This window comes from Mytilus edulis, chromosome 7 (assembly GCF_963676685.1).
Source record: "Mytilus edulis chromosome 7, xbMytEdul2.2, whole genome shotgun sequence".
NCBI lineage: Eukaryota > Metazoa > Mollusca > Bivalvia > Mytilida > Mytilidae > Mytilus > Mytilus edulis.
The window spans coordinates 23,842,815-23,864,842 of NC_092350.1; the positions used below are offsets into that span (position 1 = coordinate 23,842,815).

The 22,028-nt window shown below is 32.1% G+C and overlaps 1 protein-coding gene across 1 annotated transcript in view; it reads right to left on the bottom strand.

Annotated features, from left to right (window-relative positions):
- The window catches only part of LOC139481064 (MAM and LDL-receptor class A domain-containing protein 2-like), a 147,618-nt gene that overhangs the window by 81,328 nt on the left and 44,262 nt on the right, over positions 1 to 22,028 (bottom strand). Inside the window, exons 50-78 of the mRNA XM_071264134.1 lie at positions 21,493 to 21,570; positions 21,087 to 21,227; positions 19,279 to 19,547; positions 19,030 to 19,114; positions 18,444 to 18,605; positions 17,906 to 18,100; positions 17,350 to 17,511; positions 16,776 to 16,922; positions 15,567 to 15,832; positions 14,766 to 14,925; positions 14,252 to 14,389; positions 13,333 to 13,616; positions 13,049 to 13,136; positions 12,394 to 12,634; positions 11,183 to 11,396; positions 10,297 to 10,384; positions 8,448 to 8,585; positions 7,573 to 7,733; positions 6,732 to 6,918; positions 6,334 to 6,411; positions 5,764 to 5,913; positions 4,919 to 5,266; positions 4,193 to 4,345; positions 3,616 to 3,872; positions 3,050 to 3,281; positions 2,100 to 2,234; positions 1,565 to 1,689; positions 804 to 888; positions 29 to 106 (exon numbers count right to left, since the gene is read on the bottom strand). Coding sequence (XP_071120235.1) covers positions 29 to 106; positions 804 to 888; positions 1,565 to 1,689; positions 2,100 to 2,234; positions 3,050 to 3,281; positions 3,616 to 3,872; positions 4,193 to 4,345; positions 4,919 to 5,266; positions 5,764 to 5,913; positions 6,334 to 6,411; positions 6,732 to 6,918; positions 7,573 to 7,733; positions 8,448 to 8,585; positions 10,297 to 10,384; positions 11,183 to 11,396; positions 12,394 to 12,634; positions 13,049 to 13,136; positions 13,333 to 13,616; positions 14,252 to 14,389; positions 14,766 to 14,925; positions 15,567 to 15,832; positions 16,776 to 16,922; positions 17,350 to 17,511; positions 17,906 to 18,100; positions 18,444 to 18,605; positions 19,030 to 19,114; positions 19,279 to 19,547; positions 21,087 to 21,227; positions 21,493 to 21,570 — 4,845 coding nt within the window. The remainder of the gene's footprint in view (positions 1 to 28; positions 107 to 803; positions 889 to 1,564; positions 1,690 to 2,099; positions 2,235 to 3,049; positions 3,282 to 3,615; positions 3,873 to 4,192; positions 4,346 to 4,918; positions 5,267 to 5,763; positions 5,914 to 6,333; positions 6,412 to 6,731; positions 6,919 to 7,572; positions 7,734 to 8,447; positions 8,586 to 10,296; positions 10,385 to 11,182; positions 11,397 to 12,393; positions 12,635 to 13,048; positions 13,137 to 13,332; positions 13,617 to 14,251; positions 14,390 to 14,765; positions 14,926 to 15,566; positions 15,833 to 16,775; positions 16,923 to 17,349; positions 17,512 to 17,905; positions 18,101 to 18,443; positions 18,606 to 19,029; positions 19,115 to 19,278; positions 19,548 to 21,086; positions 21,228 to 21,492; positions 21,571 to 22,028) is intronic.

A 22,028-nucleotide genomic window follows, 5' to 3' on the forward strand; every position in this document is an offset into this window, starting at 1 on the left:
ACCAATATAACATGAAAACACTACATACCAAATGGAGGGTTAGTTGTCGACGCTGGTAGTGGTGTAGTTGTTGGCGCTATCTTTGGATTGGCATTTGTTGGATTATCTAAAAATAGAACACACATGCAGGTCAGTGGTTGCTGTTTGTTCATATCTGTCATACTTGTTTTTCGTAAATTGTGTTGTTATAAGTTATGGTGTTTTTGTTCTTTATTGGATCATTTCATATTTTGACTTGTTGTGGCCTGTTATAGCTGACTTTTAGGTATGGGGTTTTCTCATTGTTGTAGGTCATACAGTTGCCTATAATGGCTTACATCAACTTCATTTGAACTTTGGTAGATAGCTGTCTCATTGGCAATTATACCACATCTCTTTTATCTTATACAAAATTAATTGTAAATTTTGTTGCTTTTTCTTTGACTTTGAAACAATTATTCTCGTTTTGAAGCCATTATTCAGAATTTGACAATTATTTTCACAAGTTTCTCATTTAAAATTATTGTTTTCTCTTGTAAAGTTATTGTATGTCAAAGCAAACATATCAAAAGTATTGCTATCTATACTGCAACAGGATTTCTTCCACTACATATTGATTTAAATCTAAGACGAAAATGTGACTACTTTTTCCCATTTAATCGTATATGAAATACGAGTTGGTTAAGTGCCTGTACCAAGTCAGAAATATGACAGTTGTTAATCCATTCGTTTGATGTGTTTGAGCTTTTGATTTTACAATTTGCTTTTCGTTCAGAACTTTCCTCAGTGTTCAGTATTTCTTTTTAAATTTACTTTTTACTTACATCCACAAGATGATTGTGTGACTGTGACATCATCAATGGCAATGTCACCTTGGTAGTTGGTGCCTCTTATTCCTTCAAATGTTAGCTGCAATAACAAAGACATACTCATAACATTAGGTATTCAGAGGAGAAACCGTCAATAAATTTTACAGTAAGTATCAAATGACAGTAATCCATTTTTTTCATCTGTTTAATTTATAGGAAATTCACACAAAATGACCTAGCCCTTGGAAAGTTAAAGGACCGCATCCAGTTCTATTAACATAGGTCAACCTATATCTCACTTGTTATGAAAGAATAAGGAAAATTATTCTGAGTGCTGTATAGCGGTTATTTTCAAGGGTGTAAAATTTCGTGATTTTCATTGAATAAGGTTTACGAATAATTTTGGCAGTTATTATTTTGGCCTATTTAAAACTTTTATCAATACCTTTGCATGTGTCCTTTTAAATTGTTGGAATTGATTTTGGCAATTTCATTCTATCCGCAAAAATAAGTGAAAATTTACACCCCGCGAAAATAACCTGCTATACGGTATTAGTCACTTTACTCTCTAAAATACCAGAATTTAAAGCAGTCAATATGTAAATATGTCTATCCTACAAACAGTTCTGCAAAGAACCTCAGAAATAAGAAATCAAATCGTTACTTCTTGAAATGATTAATTCATTGACATATTTTCCTATATCAAATAATAAAAAACATATACAGATAATGTGAGCGGAAAGATCAGACTTAATTTCTTTTAAAGATAAAGTTACCTGATATGCTGATGTTTGTGCAGGGATGGGCACTTGACCTTGAACCCACTGTGTTCCTTGGTTACCAGATAATGTCCATAGCCATGTTCTGGAGGCACTATCATTAACATACACATTCAAAGCTCCTGGAACAAAAGAGAAAGTTTTTTACCATAAATTTGGGCTATTTCAGAAACTATATAGAGATTGCAAGCCACTTTTGAAATATTCACCAACAATGCATATATAAAATAAAGAAAATCTTAGACACACAAAAAATGCTACAGTCAAATAAGAAAAAAAATTTTGGTTGACTGTTTTTTTGCTCAAAATGATAAACAAAATTTAATGCAAAAAAATGTTGTTTACGTAATGGTGCCTTATAAAACTAAATTATGATTGTCTGTCATCCATTCATATAATTTTATCTTATATGTTTGGATTTCAGAATGATTAATTATATCATGTGAACTGTTACATAACTTTCTATGAAATACAAAGGTATAATTATATTTGTTCTAAATAATTAACATGTAAACAAAAATGTGTAGCGTACCAACTCCATTTCCACTCATGTGATACCAAAACTGCATACAAGCTGCATTCTGGGAGAACGGGAAACTGGCACTGATCAGCCATGCCTTGTCTCCCTTCACTCTTGGTGCTGAGGACTCAATGTACATGTAGTGTCCTACAAAGTAAGGATATGTTTTATTTGAAGTCATGGTTCAGTGAGTTTAAATACTATCCAACTTTAAATATCATAACTAGGTACAAAGTATGCATTACATATGCAGCTTAATTTGCTAAAATGGTTATGTAATTTTATCTATAAGGCCTAAATTAATATATTGTTTGTTTCCCCAATCCTGACCCTGCCAAGCCAGGTGTGGGTAGGTAGGTTGGGAAATAATTTTAATTTTTCCAAAAAGCTGGAACAATATCGGTTGATCTGACAAGCCTGAAAATCAGAAATGAATAAAATAATATTTGACTTAGTTTGAACAATAAAATTTTGTGTGTTGGACCATTTTTGCAGGGTCAGTCAGGATTGGGGAAACAAAAAATATTTTATTTTAGGCCTAAAGTTTAAGGCAATTTGTAAATTTATTAACGTCTAGAAAATTACTAATGATTAAAGAAAACTATATCATAATAATCTGTTAACACAGAGGTATGTCTTGAATGAGGAACATAATCAGAAATAAATCTCCCTTCAGTGGCTTCTGTGGCAAGAGCAATAAAAAAGTAAATTGTAGTATAATTGATTGATTTTTTCTTAGTGTTTAATGCCACTTTCAACACTATTTTTCTATCTATTTGGTCAGTTCTTACTGGTGGAGAAAGCAGGAAAGCCCCATGGACCTTCGATTGTAAAGCTGACCTGCCTCGTGCTGGATTTAAACTTGCAACCTGAGAGTTGACAAGCTAGTGAAATAGTAGTTCAACTACTTAGACCACTTGGCAACCAGGGAACCCACTTGTAGTATAAATTACCATCCTTACCTAACAAAGAACCTATAGTGTGGTCATAATTTGGTCCTGTTCTGGTACTGGAAGTTTGTCCTTTCTGTCTCAGCCAATCAAACTGGTCACCTGAGTTTGTGTTTACCCAATTACAAGTGTCCTTTTCAAAATCACAGTCACCAGGATTACCACATGCACCCTGGGTAATCTGGACATCATCAATACCAATATCACTATACACTGGATTTCCTATAACTCCTTCAAAGACAACCTACAATAGGAGAACAAAATCAATTGAAACATCTCTTATCAAATAAGTAATTCTTTTTAGATATTTATTTACTACAATTTTTTAGTATTAATAAAATGGAAAAGAAAGGATACGGTTTATCTATTCATGACACAAAATCCAAACATGGACCTCAACAAACACATAGCAAAAATAAACACAAAGCAAAAATACAGCACTTTAAATTGCTATTCCTCAAAGTCTTACGTTAAATGAGGATAAATAATTCAAGGAATTAAGATTTTCAAAAGAAATCAAATTATAACATGAGCATACCAAGGAGAAATAGTTATCTAGACTGAAAGATAAACCTCACCTGCCAGGATCCTTGTGATGTGACGGTTACTTGAGCATTCTGCCATTTATTAGCTTGGTTTCCAATCTTTGACCAGATAGGTGTACCTAATGCTCCACCTATCATGGAATACACATTTAATGTTCCCATTGTTCTCCCGTACATATGGTACCAGAAAGTCAAACACACCCCTGAAGTTGTTGGGTTGGTACCACTAATCAAACGGGCCTTTTGGCCTGACCTTCTTGGTGAAGATGTTTCGATGTATACATAATATCCTGTAATTGAAGGTAGAAAATAAATCCTTTAAAAAACATTTTTACTTTGTTGAGCTAAATAGTTATCAAAGGTACCAGACTTATAATTTAATTATTCCTTCATAGAATTCATAAATTAATCATTTAGCTATTTTTAAAAATGTTATCTTAAAACCCTTTTTTCCCGAAAAATATATTTTTTTCCCTGTAAAAAAAGTCCAAGTTGTGTTATCTATTTCACTAAATGTAAAAAAAATCATGATTATGCACATGCACTAATTTGAAAATGCATAAAGTCTTCAATATCAATTTTATAGCTTCCAAGTAAGATATAAACTGACCTGCTGATGTTCCATAGGTATGGTCATTTGATGGTCCTGTACTGCTTGATGCTGTTCTTCCATTCTTTCTTGACCAATTAAAATCATCATTTGTAGCCTGAGTATAACCACACAATTGAGTATCTTCAAATGTACATACTCCATTGATTGTACCTAAAATTGTAAAAATATGAAAAGCATCGTAACTTGAAGACAAATTTTTGAGCAAGTATTATTATTATAACATATAGCAGGAAAATGATGAAAATTGTCAGTAAAAATATTGTAGTGGCGTATTTCTTTGAATTTTTTATAGTTGAATTCTTTTATATTTTCGATATATCTACCTCACACAAAAATCTGATTCCTTCCCCAACTTATATCTTTTCATCAGTTTTGGTTTATAAGCTCTTCTTTAATAAGCTTTGTAATTTCAAATATTTTGACCCCTAGCATCACTGAAGAGACATTTATTGTGGAAAGACCCATCTGGTGCTGTTAATACCGTAAATATTATTCCTTTTAGATACTAATTTCTTCTCATTGCTATAAGAATTAAGATAATAATCATATGGTAATATTACTGACATTTATACAGTAGTATTTAACTTTTCTGTAATTTATGACATATAAGTATCTGAGAACTGATTTGGAAATATAAGTTTTAGATAATTGTTATTAAGAAAAAATTTGATTGTATCTTAAACAGTCTTAATAGAAACAAAAAAAAATAGAAAAGTTTCAAACCTGCACATGATCCTTCCCTAACAGTGATGTCATCAACAGCAATGTCTCCCTTGTAGCTAGTTCCACGGACACCTTCAAACATTATCTCATATGTTGCGTTTCCTTGGATATCTACCTGGCTTTGGTACCATTTGTTACTAAGGGTACCAGTATGTGTCCAAATTGGTTTTCCTACTGTTGTGGCAAATCTTAGGTATACATTCAGTGCTTTGACATTTGAGCCATACATGTGGTACCAGAATGTCAGACATTTTGTTGTCTTGGTTACAATATTTGCACTGACAATCTGAGCTTTGTCATTGGGTCTGCGTGGATTAGATGTCTCAATATAGATATAATATCCAGCAGCTGTTAAAAAATGTATTATATATTGCATTGTGGATACATTTATTTAAGTTTGTACCAATTTTCAAGGACTGAAGAAAACATTTTTATGGATATTTGTCATGAGTTAGTGGTTTTGCCAAAATCTGCAGAGATTTCTGCAGAAAATTCAAATTCAACTTAAGGTTTCTCTGTACCCACAAAATCTATGCAAATCAGTATTCAAAGAATAATAATTTATCTACAGAATATTTTACTAATATAGTTGCTTTATTTTATTGTGTGCAAGTAGAAAATTTAGTCAAAAGGACCAACATAAGTATTTTAATGATAATCTTTTCTTAAAACCATTTAATGTGAATAATAACCAAAAAATCTTGGCTGCAAAATTCTATTTTTATTATATTAAAAAAAACATGGTAAAATCAACATTTTGGAAAAATATAAGAAAATTATATCTGCTGATCCACCTTAATTCATATTTGTAATAAGCAACTGTATTTTCTGAGGCAATAACTTACAAGTGCCTGTCGTGTGATCAGTAACAGGTCCTGTACCAGCAGTACCAGTGCTACCATGGAAACGTGTCCAATCAAACTGGTCCCCTCCATTAGTCACTTGGGACCAGCTACATAGACCCTGCTCAAAGTTACAGTCATATGTGGATGGTGCTAAAACAAAAGGTTCAATGCATACACAAAATTTAAAACTTTAAAAACATCAACATAATAAATAAGTCCAGAACTATTTACTGATAAACTAATTGATGATTGTAAAAAAAGTCCACAAAAACATAATTTTTTACAATAAAAGATGAAAAAGTGCTAGCAAAATATAAATTTTCATAATAAAAATTTTACTAATCCATTTGTTTATATTGAACAAGTATTTAAAGAACATGCATAGTAAATATCAGCATCTTATAACACAGAATTTGTTTGAAGTCCAATGGCAAATATTTCATGAATAAATTAGCTAATAGGTTATTAAAGTCGACAATAAAGTCTTCAACAGCAGTTAAGTTTCAATTCAATATGCAATGCTCTATATCAGAGACAGTATTGTGGGACATGAAAATATAATAAACTAACCAGAAGACGGTGCTACTGTTGTTGTTACGGTGGGTACTGGTGGCAATGTACTTCCTGACATAGCATCTATTGGTATCACTAAAAAATGAAAAAAACTAATATATTTAGACTTATCTTAATAAAAAATAATCTACATATTCCTGATTTTATTACCTCCATATAATTTTTTGTAGCAGGAAAGAATTTATGAGATAATATTTTTCCAAAATCTACTGAACTGTTGTATTATCAGTGAAAGTAAATAAATTATCACAAGGAATAAATAAATACTCACCAAACCGTTAACATTTAATATGCTATTAAAGGTTGATTAACCTTGACCTTCAATACAGATAATTGTCCTTGCTATCAAATTGTATTACCTTGACCTTCCTTATCATTGTTCATTTCAAACTAACCTTGACAACCTCCTGTGGTAAATGTTATATCATCAAGAGCCACATAACTATTAGTTGCTCCCGATGAAGTGAGAGTAAAGGTTATCTGGTAGGATCCATTTACATTGATAATTGGAAACTGTCCTGATTGCCATTTGGCTGGGGTGTCAGAATATGACCTAATCCACAGTGGTACTGAAAGTGAACCCTGAAAAAAAATAAAATCAGTTTTGAAGTGTACATAATTACTACATTCATTCAAATATCTAAAAGATGATCTTTAGAATCTAAGAGTTACAGAGGCAGATTCAATGGGGGCCTTATGAAGCTACATATATGATAAAATGTATATACTTTTGACAAGTATCACTTCAAAAATTGGCTTGTCAAGGGCCTCCCTTTTTTTCAAAATCCTAGATCCACACCTAGATTTTTGCATCTTTAAGCTCAACTTAAAAGTGTGCTTTTCCCTTGTTTTCTGAAAGTACAAGGTACTGCTATACACAATATCACTAATCCCGGCTGACCCGGCCGCTTGAACTTTTGACGCATACAACAATCACTTTTCCATTGTGGCATCAGATATTTTGTTTTATGACGTCAAAATTTTACGGGAACCTGTGTGATATCCAGTAATTGCGGACAAATAGCGATAAGGTGTATTGCTAAAGTAAGAAAAATCCAAAACTCATACTGTTTACAATATTCTACTGCAACATGTGAATGTTTCACTTTTATTATCTGTCACTAATTCTCCAAAATAAACTCAATAGATGAGGGCAACACATTCTGATATTACTGTAAAATTTGTACAGCTGCTAATGAAACTTGTGCAGAAGAAGAAAAGTTTTATCTGACTTACAGTAGTGGCAGTAGCAGTCAGGGTACCAGCTGAGTTACCAAAGAACATGAACCAGAACTTCATACATTGACCATTTACTCCTGTGGCTTGCATGTTAGGTGACATGTATTGGGCTTTATTGCCTCGTCCCTGTCCAGAAAGTTGACTGTACAAGTATTTTCCTGAAAATATAATGCATGTACCTAGAGCATTTTCAAATTAAACCACATTTAGTAAATTCATAGTAATATGGACAAGGAATCACCAATCATACAATTTGTCATATTTGCTATCAAACGTAGTGTATTTTTAAAAAGTTTGCTAATTTTGATGTTGAAAAAGGCACTACTTATATTTTTTCCTTTCTCCATCAGAATTTATGAAAATTCATCATTTCATAGTCTCTAAATAAAGCTATCTTCCAAAGAAGAATGAATAAAATCAAATTTGAAATATTATATATTGCCTCAAATTACATGTCTTCAGAAAAATGGATGATTTGTCAATGTATTGAATGATTGTTGTTTGTTTTACATCCAGTGGTTTATCAAAGGTTTTTTATATAGATTAGACCGTTGTTCTTCACGTTTGAAAGGTTTTGCACTAGTAATTTTTGGGGACCATTATAGCTTGCTGTTCGATATGAGCCAAGGCCTTGTGTTCAAGGCCTTACCTTGACCTATAATGGTTTACTTTTATAAATTGTTACTTGGATGGTGAGTTGTCTCATTGGCACTCATATCACATCTTTCAATATCTAAGTACACTATTAGTTTGTGTATTAAACATTTATACACTATAATTTGTGTATCAAACGTTTATACACTATAAGTTTGTGTATCAAACATTTATACACTATAAGTTTGTGTATCAAACATTTATACAGTTTTACCAACCTTTTCCTACACCATATGTATGATCTCCTGTTGGATGTGGTCTGGACCCTCCATAAGCTCCACTGAATAGTATCCAATCAAAATTATCGGTTTTGGAATTACTCCACCCACATTGTCCACGCTCAAAGTTACAATCCCCTGTAAACAAATATAAATATTACAAATAAATTAATTAATGTGTTTAAACCATATTTCTACTGTTGGCCATACATATCATAATGACATAAAAATAAAAGAATATAAACTAATCAAACAAACTCATTTGAACATGGCTAACTTAAAAAGATATAAAACAAAACTCATCATAGTAAATTAAGCCAACAAATGACTAACTAACCATAGAAATGTACAAATAAATCACATATTATAAGCCAGTATTTAGCCTTGTCATATTTTTTCGGAGGTCATCACTTTTTCCGGTATGACAATAAAAATAAGGAATAAAAACTTTCATTACAATCCTCTCCAACAGCTTTGAATACTGTTATGACAAAAGATCTCACACTAGGTACTCCAAATCTTATTCCAACTGTTACGACACAATGTAATCCAACTGTTATGACACACACAAACACAAAATATTCCAACTGTTATGACACATACACAATGCATTCCATCTGTTATGACACAGACAAAAGGTATTCCAAATGTTATGACAAAATTTATTCCATATTTATGACAAAAAGTATTCCAACTGTTATGACACAGACACCAAATACTCCAACTGTTCAGACACAATGTAATCCAACTGTTATGACACAGACACAAAATACTCCAACTGTTCAGACACAATGTAATCCAACTGTTATGACACAGACACAAAATACTCCAACTGTTCAGACACAATGTAATCCAACTGTTATGACACAGACACCAAATACTTCAACTGTTATGACACATACACAATGTATTCCATCTGTTATGACACAGACACAATGCATTACAACTGTTATGACACAGACAAAAGGTATTCCAATTGTTATGACAAAATTTATTCTAACTGTTCTGATACAAGGTTTTCCATCTGTTATGACACAATGTATTCCAACTGTTATGAGCAGACACTTGATATTCCAACTGTTATGAAACAGACACTAGATATTCCAACTGTTATAACACCGACACAAAACATTCCTACTGTTAAGACAAAATTGATTTTAACTGTTATGACAAAAGGTATTCCAACTCTTATGACACCTTCTTAAGTAAAGTGTACAAGAAGGCATCATGACAGCTGAGACACCAAGAATCAACTTCATTATTCCATGACAAAATTCATTAAAAATTGTTCACTTTACCAAAAAAATGTAACAATAACATTATAAAGGTACCAATTTCAAACAAAACAACAACAAAACACATAGGATAAAACACAACTTAAATTCCAAAACTATGCCTGAATGCGAATATTTTCAATGACTTGTAGAAAGGCCTAGGCAAGGTTGAATAAACATGACATGTGTTGATTAATGTTACTTGTCAATTTTTTTTGCACCTTTTTTGGGAAGGAGTCAGGTGTTTGTGTTGTATTGTCAAAAACTTTTGGTCATTCCTGTCATTTCTTATCTCATCATATTCCTTTACTAATTATAACTTTATCGGTGACAATATAATGGAATTTGATGCGACTGTCATACAAGTGAGAGGTTTAGCTAGCTATAAAACCAGGTTCTATCCCCCATTTTCTACATTTGAAAATGCATGTACCAAGTCAGGAATATGACAGTTCTTGTCCATTCGTTTTTGATGCGTTTTGTTATTTGATTTTGCCATGTGATTATGGACTTTCCAAATTAATTTTCCTTTAAGTTCAGTTTTTTTGTGATTTGACTTTTTATGACAATGTTACCTGGACTTGGACAGTTGGTAGACAGTTGGATATCATCTATTGCCATGTCACTAGCTATACCATTTCCAATTATTCCCTCAAATATAATCTAAAATAAAAAGACAATTCATGTACCATAGTCTATGAAATTTAATATATAAGAAATCAAAAACTGTTACAAATGTACTATTACTACAAATAGAGATTATGCAATCAATCTTCAGAAGTAATGCAGAATGTGAACTTATCCATACAGACTGTGTAATCTGAAAACTCCTGTATGATGATGTTACATGAACATTTCAAAGTAATTCAGCCTGTACTAACTGACTAGGTGTCTATTACAATTAAAATCTTAGCTCCGCTATAGGATTGATTTGTTAAGGCTCATTTGTGGATTCAATATTATCTATGGGAAACCAATTTTTTGTAGATTTTGTGGGTATAAATAGACAAACATGAATGTTTAATCAGTACAAATTATATCTTTCTTTATTTGCAAACTTTGGCCAAACTAAAAATGTAAATCTCCACAATAATACAATATTATTTCAATCATTGAATATAAAAAGGAAGATGTGGTATGATTGCCAATGAGACAACTCTCCACAAAAGACCAAATGACAAAAAAAATTAACAACTATAGGTCAACGTACGGTCTTCAACAATGAGCAAAGCCCATACTGCACAGTCAGCTATAAAAGGCCCCAAAATGACAAATGTAAAAAACTAACGGCCTAATTTAAGTACTAATAGAAATGAACAAAAAACAAATATGTAACACATCAACAAAAGACAACCACTGAATTACAGGCTGAAAACTGGTTCCCAAGAAAATGAACGAATCCACAGAATCAGGAGAGAGTTAAGCAAGAAAATTACATTAACTAGGCTTTAAATTGCTTACATTAATGGGTTTTCCCAAAGGTAACTGGGCAAATTGCTGGTACCATCTGTTTCCATGGTTACCAGACAGACTCCAGATTGGTCTTCCTAGCTGTGGTCTCCCTGTAGCATTGTTGTTAGCATACACATTCAATGTTCCCATGTTACGGCCATACATGTTGTACCAGAAAGACAAACACTGTCCACTTTGTGGCAGAAATACTGGAGACCATAGTCTATAATTGAAAAATATCATCTATAAGATAACAATATAAAAATAATTATTATTCACTCTAAAAAATATTGGGGATTTTTTTTTTACAGTAAGCATGATGCAGATATATCTACATTGCAAAACTGAAGAATGAAAGGAGCAAACCCAAAAATTAAATAATAACCTTTCTAAAGAGCAAAATAAATTTGAGAAAGGAAATGGGGAATGTGTCAAAGCGACAACAACCAGACCATAGAGAAGACAACAGCCGATGTCCACAAATGGGTCTTCAATGTAGCGAAAAACTTCCCCACCCATAGGCGTCCTTCAGCTGGCCCCTTAAAAAATATGTATACTAGTACAGTGATAATGGATGTCATACTAAACTCCGAATTATACACAAGAAACTAAAATTAAAAATCATACAAGACTAACAAAGGCCAGAGGCTCCTGACTTGGGACAGGCGCAAAAATGTGGCGGGGTTAAACATGTTTATGAGATCTCAACCCTCCCCCTATACCTCTAGCCAATGTAGAAAAGTAAACACATAACAATATGCACATAAAAATTCAGTTCAAGAGAAGTCCAGTCGAGCTTTATATCAGATTATGTTTATACCATGGAACAATAATCTGGTTTAATTTTATAAACAATTCCAGAATTAATTTACTGGAGGTCCTTATTTTAGACTCTAACCAACCATCATATAATGTTTTCACATTACTTTTAATTTAAACACAATCATAAGGAAACTGTATCACCACAATTTATTAATTTGAATGCCTCCTCTCCTTCACAACGATCAATTTTGGGCAGCACTTACTGAAAAAGGTATAAAATGCTAATAAAAAAATTATTAAAATTTTTTTTTTACATTAACTGATGACAAGGAACTATCACCATTAAGGACATTATTAAGTTTTTGGGCAAATTCTCATCTCTCAATCATAGGTCAAATTATCCCCTATATAAAACAATTAGACATCTTTGTTTCTGTTAATTAATAAAAAATATTTACTTTGCAGCATCCAATCTTCTTCTTGGAGCTGAAGCTTCCGTGTACATGTAATGTCCTTGTCTTGTTCCATAAGAGTGGTCAGCAGATGGACCAGTATTTGTAGACCTGGTAGATCCAGTGCTCCTTGTCCAATCAAATCTATCTGATTTATCTTGAAAGTAGTTACAGATTTTGTTGCTTTCAAAATTACAGTTGATAGGTGACGATACAGTGGATGGAGTTGATTGAGGAGCTTGAGTAACTAAAAGAAAGAAAAAATAATCAAATATTTTCTTAGCCATCTTCAAATCACACTTAATTATAAGAACATACCAAAGACACTTTTATATTTGATGTGTTTCCCTCAGTATTAGTTTGTAACCTGGATTTGTTTCTTTTACAATTGATTTTTAAATTTCAAACAGTGGTATACTACTGTTGCCTTTATTTATCAGTTATTAACTTGAACTTTGGTCTGAAAATTCATAGATAATCACATCACAAAATGTATTTATAATTTCCTCTTTTATTTATTCTTATACTTGAAAATCTAAATCTAATTCATTTCATCATCTCAATACATGACCATACATTTTTACTATAAACATTATCAATTTGATACAAAATAAAACTTGTTTATAAAATAAATTAGGAAGATAAAAGGGAGATAACAAACCTTGACCACAACTACCAGATGTCAAGGACATATCATCAATGGCAATGTCTCCTTTATAACTAGTTCCTCTAACACCCTCAAATACAACCTGCAATTAAATATAGTGTAAAAACATCAGAAATGGGTTGCAAAAATGTTAAGTGAAGTAAAAGTTAAATAATTTTAAGTGTCAATAAAATCATGAAAACAAATAAAATATCATTTGCAAGGAGAAAATATTCAATAAAATTACAAAAAACTCAAGCATAACTTCCTTAACAATGTTTATGCTATTTTTCACTTACGTTTGTAACAGACTGTGTGGTTGCATCTCCAGCAATCTGGAACTTTCCCAATTTCCACTGATTCCCTTGTGTTCCTTTTCGGGACCAGATAGGTGAGGTCAAGTTACTGTTGTCCCCAGTAGATAGGTAAACATTCAAAGCATTGACATGGATACCATACATGTGGTAGTAGAATGTGACACACTGAGGGAAGTTACCAGCAATGATAGGACTAATCAAACGGGCCTTATCACCTGGTCTACGAGGTGCAGATGTTTCAATAAATATGTAATATCCTTTGTTGGCTACAAAAGGAAAAAAGAACTTTTATACATGGATATTTGATTGTGTGGTTTTCACAAATCTGCATACAAACTTATAAGTATTTTGCTAAGAACTAATATGTGAATTATGTTTACCCAGAAAATTAGTTTTCCTGGATTAAAAATGAATCAACAGTCAGTTAATATACTGTGTATTTTTCATGGAATATCAATTTCATAAGGGATAGGTGAACAAACAATTTATGAGTTAAACAAAGTCCTAATTTCCTATAGTCTTGTCAGTTTACTCTTGCATAAATAATGAAACCTAGTGTCTACAAAAATACAATCTTTTCTTAATCAACGAAAAAGTTGAACCCTTGAAAATAAATGAATTTACAATATATAGATATTGTATGAAGTAAGACAGTAGGACAGTAACTGGTATAAAACATTCAATTGAAAGTGAACAATATTATTGTAATAATAAAGTATTATTATACTTCTAATCTTAGCACTTTTCTGTTGGAGCTCAAGCCTGGAAGCGTTATCAACAGAACTATTGTCTCCACAGTCAAGAAAAGCTCAGCTTCACTTTCAATATTTGACTATTCTTATGCAATTTGAATTTCAATACTGCACATAATTAAAATAAAATTATATTAGAAAACACTTACTTCCAGAAGTATGATCACTGGCTGGACCTGTGCCAGCTGATTGGGTAGATCCACGATACCTTATCCAATCAAAATTGTCAGTCTTGTGATCCTGACTCCAACCACAGAAATCAGTGTCAAAATTACAGTTGTAAGATGCTAAAAAGGAAAATATCTTTAATTCAATATCCTTCAATTATAAGTCAAAGCCTTGTCACATATTTTCCCCTAATTGTACATTTTCTTAAAAAAATTCTTATCTAACTATTTAGTTATATTATAATATGCATATGTATTTCAAAATTACTCTCAATATCTGCACAACAATGTTTAATTTGTTATTCCCTCGCCAGGATTTGAACTCATACTATTGGCATATCATGACAACACTGCATGCACTGTGTCCAGCATGTACATATATGAATTTAAATAATTATTTCTTTTAAAGGTAGTGTGATTACTTTTATACAGTGTTACTATAAAGTTTGTAAGAAATCTTATTAACGCATTTGAACATATTTTTAAAGAACCCTACGTGGTGTAGCTCCAAATGTGACAGATTGGGTGGTAGAGGGCACTGCAGTAGTTGGTACAGCTTGACTTGGTGTGAGTGCACATCCCACCTGGGTAACAGATAGGTCATCAATTGCAATATCTCCTTGGTAACCATTTCCTCTAATTCCATCAATTAACAGCTGTGAAATACAATATTTCAAAATTAACTCATTTTAATAATCACATATATATTTTGTTTTATCTCTTATATAATATAAAAATGGTATTTTTAGGGATTTCTTGATATTTTATTACTTGTAGTTTTATAAATTTTCTAAATGATTTATGTTCAGGTAAAAGTTAGTGGATATCTATTGACCAATAAGACATTTTAATTCATACTCAAAACCTCATGAAATGGTATTATATTATTTCAAAACACAAAACCCTTCCCTATATGTTTAATGTTCATTTTATGGTCTATTTGAATATATAGGATAATCGAATATTTTAGACTGACATTTTAGGTATCCGATTGGTCGGAATCTACTGTATAAAAATGAGAATACTTTATTAATCCAATTATGGACTCTTGCAGGTTTAAAATTTTATACAATGATTACAATGATTTTTGTTATAACAATATGAAATAATAATAAATTAAAATACTACATAACACAATAGAACACTGACCAGTCATTGCATGCATAATATGGGAGACAATCAATAAATATGTAAGGATTATTCCCCTTTAAACATGATATTAATATTCAATAATCGTGATTTCATATATTTTATACAATTTTTAACAGATTACAGTAAATACATGATAAGAGTTTACCTGAAACTGTGAATCTCCACTTGAAACTGGTACCTTTCCTTGATACCATTGATTTCCCTGGGTACCAGACAACTCCCATAGGTTTGTTGCAGTTGCATTGTTTTTCGATTTGAGTAGCAGGACTCTGAGAGTTCCAATATTACTGCCATACATTTGATACCAGAAAGAAAAGCATACACGAGACATAGGTTGGAACATGGCACTCTGAAGTACTGCTACATCACCTGGGCGTCTTGGTGTTGAACTTTCCACATACAGATATTTACCTAGAAATGTGGGGGGGGAATATATTATAAACATGCATTCTTTGTAAATTGTGAGATTTCTAACCCCAATACATAATTTTTAATTTGTTGATCTTCCATGCAGCTGTGTTTTTCAATGCACAGGTGTTACATGATAGAAATCTTAAACAGAATTTTACTCAAACTAACGTTAGAAGCAGTCTTGAACTTCTATTGAGGTCAGAGATTTTGTTTAATGCTTATAGCCTAACTGTGACTAAGATGAAAGATCACTTATAAAAGAGCTGACCTAAAGCACTGAATGGGGAAAGAGAAACATGATATATCTAACTTGACATCCTGTAATCAGAAACAATATACTGTGGATTCATTATTATTCGTGGAATACCAATTTTCGTGGATTTCGTGGGTACAAGTGAACCACGAATTCAAAGGTTCAACGAATAACATATTTCAATAGGCTTTGTATACAGAGATTGGGAAAACCACGAAATCAAATATCCACGATTATGCAAGTTTTCAGCAATCCACGAAAATTGATACCCACGAAAATAAATGAATCCACAGTACCAATATTGAAAATCATCAGTGGAACAATTCATAAGTTATAGCATAGAAACTAAGTCGTACCATAACCATTTTAATAACCAAATTTTCCTTGCAGTGAACCCAATTTAAAATGCATTTTTTTTTTTTAAATATTTGCCATTTCAGGGAAATAATTGTTAAAAGTGTCTTTTAAACAATTTGGAACATTTTTGCCCCGTACAGATTTTATATATCAGTTTAAAAGGTGATAGAAAATTTCTCTTTGTCAAACCCTTGCTTTTATTTTCAGCAATGCTGCCAGGTTTTTTTTTAAAACTAAATATTATTAGAATTATTATAGCCAAGATTGATTGCAACTGGCATTACAGTTTTAAAGGAAAAGATTTGGTAAAGGTTAATAGATGTTAGTTTTTACCTGTGCTGTTATTATAGGTATGATCTGCAGCCGGTCCTGTTCCAGTAGATGTAGTGGTACCAGTTCCTCTAACCCAATCAAAGTTATCTCCACTTCCATGTAAGTTACTCCAGGAACATAAATCTAACTCAAAGTTACAGCTACCATCTGTTAATGGCAATAAACAAAAAAATTATCATCAATTCCTTGCACAAGTTTTAACTTAAGTCAAAATAAAAATAAAAATATATAGATTCCTAGATCCTCCCTTTTCCACTCAAAACATGCCTGTATTGAAACTAATTGGAAATGTCTAGAGATTGGTAATTTCTTGTACAAATAAAATATACACAGATATAATTTTTGGAGAATTTTTTTTTAAATGATGCCTTCTCCCAGCCTCATCTGATATTTTAAACACAAGCCTGCAATTCTAAAGCTTTTTCAACATTTTTTTATATAAATTTATGTTGTCACAATTTACATACTCTTTACTTTTAAGATTTTCAACAACATTTAACTTTCATCAAAAGAAGTTTACCAAATTAACTATATGAAATCATAAATACAAATATAGTACATAAAATGAACCAACCTAGGTTTCCTGATCCACATTTTCCAGTATTGACCTTGACATCATCAATAGCTATGTCTCCTTGGTATCCATTAGCTCTTAGACCTTCAAACACTAACTGGAAGTTACCAGAATTTGGGGCAACATTATATTGTGCTCGAATCCATCTATTACCTTGGTTACCTAAAAATATACAAATGTTCAAATTATCACTATGCAATTAACAAAAAATTATAAAATAGTTATTTTCACTTATTGTTGATAACATATTTTACTATGAATCTATGTCTCTAGATTATTTTTTAAGCTTTATACAATTTAAACGTTATTGAATCAGTTTCTCTTTAAACAAAATTAAACATTTTGTTATGCGTTCATTTAACAATGCTTGATTGAGTGATGTAAACAGCATGCAGGTTTCTGATACAAAAACAAATTAGTTTTCCATATCCTAAAATTTTCATTTACATTTCTTTGTTGCACTTTTCCAGTGCTTCTTTTGTATATATGAAAACTTATTTTTATCATTTCATTTTGTTCACAATCTTTTATAAAATATCAAATAAATATTATTTACCACTTTTGGTGAAAACAGGTGTTCCATTGGCTCCATTTCTCTTCAGATAGACATTAAGAGTTCCTGTTTGTGCTCCATACATGTTATACCAGAATTCTACACACATGGTTGTAGGAGATGATCCTGAGGGTGGGGACAGTAACCAAGCTTTGTCACCTGGTCGTCTGCCTGATGCCTCGATGTACATGTAATGTCCTGCAAATAATACAATGTCTCAATCAGTGTTTCTCAGACAATATAACGTGGATTCATTTATTTTCTTGGCTACAAATTTTCTTTGAAAGTGAGAAAAACAATCAAGTTGAGATTACCAATGATAATCTGTTTACTGTTTATCACTATTTCACCTATGATGACATTGTTAATTTCATTGACAGCACATGCACCCTAAGTTTTCTAGCGATTAATTTTTCATACCAGTCTACTCAGTAGAGTCTACTGTGCTGAGAAAGGAAATTATCAGTCTGTAAGATCAAAGGAAAATTTCAAAAAATAGCAATAATCAATCATAGAATGAATACAAGAATGCACTGCTTACCATTACTGGTTCCATAAGTATGATCACTTTTTGGGCCGGTACCAGTTGACCCTGTGCTTCCTGTAGCTCTTGTCCAATCAAAGTTATCTTGAGTCTTTTCCTGAGAGTAACTACATATATTGGTATTTTCAAAATTGCAAGAAGCTGGCTGAAGGCTGGAGGCTGAAGATAAAATTCATTTTTTTTACTTTATGTGTATTAATGCTTTCGCAAAACTACAATATTATCATCAAGTATTTCCAACTTCAGAGTAAATTTTTTAAAATTGATGACAAGTATAAAAACTCATATTTAAACTGATCACACTACAATACAAAATGTTTGCACCTTTTAACTAAGTGCTGCAAGCAGGAAAGATTTCATCATTAAAATTGACATTCAAATAAGTTAAAATAAAGCATTTACGATAAAAACATTTCACAAAACATTTGTTTTTTCTATTACAAGTGTTGGAAGTAATGACTGTTTTTACTTTTGCTGAAACTGTCCTGACTTAACTATGGTAGTTGATGGGAGTTTTACCTGGACTAGCTCTACATCACTTTCAAGGCCAATAACTATGTTTTATCTTTGTTATGATACATACCTATACAAGGTCCTTGTCCCAGTTTTACATCATCAATAGCAATGTCTCCTCTATAACTTATACCAGTTATTCCTTCAAACACAATCTATAATGGAAAAATAGAATCTTGGTAGAATATTACTTTTATTTACATTCAACCTGATTAAAAGAACCAATCTGATTTTCACATAATTTAGACGATCCACCTTATTTTTCTACTTGAAAAAAATTTGCTGACATAAATTCGTTGTTTTACAGTATCAAACTTACATTGTATGGAGCTTTGGGTTGTATTGTCACCTGTCCTTGTTTCCATGGTTGACCTTGAGATCCTTGTTTAGTGAAGATCGGTGACCCCAAGTTACTTCCATACTTCAGATAAACATTAAGTGTGTTAACATGAGCACCATACATGTTGTACCAGAAGGTTACACAGTATGGTGAGCTGGTACTGGAGACCACTTGTAGAGGACTGATAAATCGGGCTTTATCACCACTCCTTCTGGGGGATGAGGATTCAATGTAATAGTATGATCCAGCTAAAATATAAAATTATCTTTGGTTAAAAACAAAAATATCCAAAAATTAATTTAAAAACAAGAATGTGATCCCAAGTACATGGATGCCCCACTCGCACTATCATTTTCTATGTTCAGTGGACCGTGAAATTGGGGTAAAAACTCTAATTTGGCATTAAAATTAGAAAGATCATATCCACCGTGTATCATCGTACAGCGGATATAGGTACTAACGAAGCGGGCGTGAGCGATTTTGATCTTACACGGTAACGAAAATCTTTGTTTTGTTCACATAAAATCAATGTGTACTTCAATCTAAACATAATTGCTGTTTTAAGAAATGATTTGGTCGTAGGTTGATGATTAGAGATGTCTCATTATTTTCCCAAAACAAGAGGGTTTACTAAAACATTGTAAAAGCATGTGCAAATACTTGTCAAAGAAGGTGGCCATCGTCTCATCCGATATAATTCTATATTCATTGCAACTCTTTTTCTGATAGAAGGTCAATGTGTGCGTGTAATAAGTATAGCTGTTTCAATAATTGGCATTGAAATCTTTCATTCATATGTTATTTTTCGATATTTTATCCCTAAAAAAGTGTTGTGTACGGTGTTTAGCTGACCACATAAATCCTTATGTACGGTGCATAGTTTAGTTGTTGTACACCGTACACAAAAACATTATTTTTATACTCGTTTATTACCCAAAAAGTTTCAAGGAATGAGTAATCACAGGTAGGTTTAAGATTGGTGATAATTACTTTTGTCCTGTATTAGGTTTCTTTCAGATAAAACATGTAAATGTCTCAACAACTGTATCGAAATTGAAAGTTGGTGTTGAAATTCACAACTATTTCCGCATGTACAAGTTAATTGTTCTTATTAGAATATCAAATTTGTTTTATAAGTAGGAAAAAATCGATGCGAAAATTATTTGGGAGCAGGAATTTCAAATGTTGAGAAATGTACATTGAATATTGATAAAGCAAAACAAAGATTTTCGTTACCGTGTAAGGTCAAAATCGATCATGCCCGCTTGGTTAGTACCTATATCCGGTGTACTGATGATACACGGTGATATCATAGGTCACATGTGTACTAATTTATAAATTGATTGGACTTCAACTTCATCAAAAACTACCTTGACCAAAAACTTTAACCTGAAGCAGGACGAACGGACGGATGAACAGACGGACGGACCCACAGACCAGAAAACATAATGCCCCTCTACTATCGTAGGTGGGGCATAAAAAAGCAGTAGAAGGACTGATTTAAGACCATACAATTTTTTTTCTAGAATTTGACACTAAAGCCTTTTGTTAGAGAAAGAACAGGGACATTTAAGACAATTTCTACATAAAATTATCAACCAAATCTATCATTTATGGGTCCACTGATGTTTTGTTTTTTCAATCATCATGACAAACCAAGAACATTTAGTGTATCGAATCATATCAGGTTGTGCTTAATATAAAAGACATATTACTTCTATCAAACAATTATTTTCTAATGTTCATAGTTTTATATTTAGACAAACTTTTTCTTTGCTAAAACTTACTACTTGATGTATGGTCCCCTGATGGACCAGTTCCTACTGTTGGTGTCCCTCCACTACGTTTGATCCAGTCAAAGGTATCAGTTTTGTCCTCTGTCCAACCACATGGTCCATAGTCAAACTGACAGTCAAATTGTCCAGGTGCTGAAATTTATAAAAACAGTACTTAAAAAAAATAGATTAAAAATTTGAATGATAGTTCACCTTGCATAAATATGGATTGAAACCAATGTTCTATAATTTATCAACTCATAAATGTTATATCAATGGTACATGTATAAAATTTTCTTTTTGGGCTGCTATCTTATTAAACTATACACCACATCTCTTGAACTTTGTAAAGTAAAAATTTAAAGCTCTATGAAATTACTTTTTGTATTTTTCACTGAGAGTTGTTCTAAATATTAACCTTGTGTTGTGCCTCCGGTTGTTGATGGTGGAGGGACAGTTCCAGTCTGGTTGCCTGGCTGGGCATTGGATGGTTGAACTGTAAAGAGATTCATCAATATCAAATAATGCTCAATAATATTATTAGTAGACTTAATATATTTTACAAATAATATATATTCATATTTATTTTCAAGACCTTGCCCTTTTATTTCCCAATCCTCTGTAAACATGCCCCCACTTTACAACCCTTTAAAAACAATTTTAGCTACATATTGATGACTTCACAAGAATTAAAATTTGAAAAATAAATTAAAATATAGAAATTTATAAAAGTTTTTTTTTTATGATCTTATATTTGTTTTCAGTAATCAGGATTTTAAAATACCCCTACAATCACTACATGTCTACCAGGTGGGGATCAAGAGGGGGGGTTCCGGGGTTTGGAACCCCCCCCCCCCTTTTTTTTTGGCCGATCAATGCATTTGAATGGGAGCATATAGCTGGAACCCCTCCTTTACTCTGGGTTGGGAACCCCCCCTTTTTAAAATGGCTAGA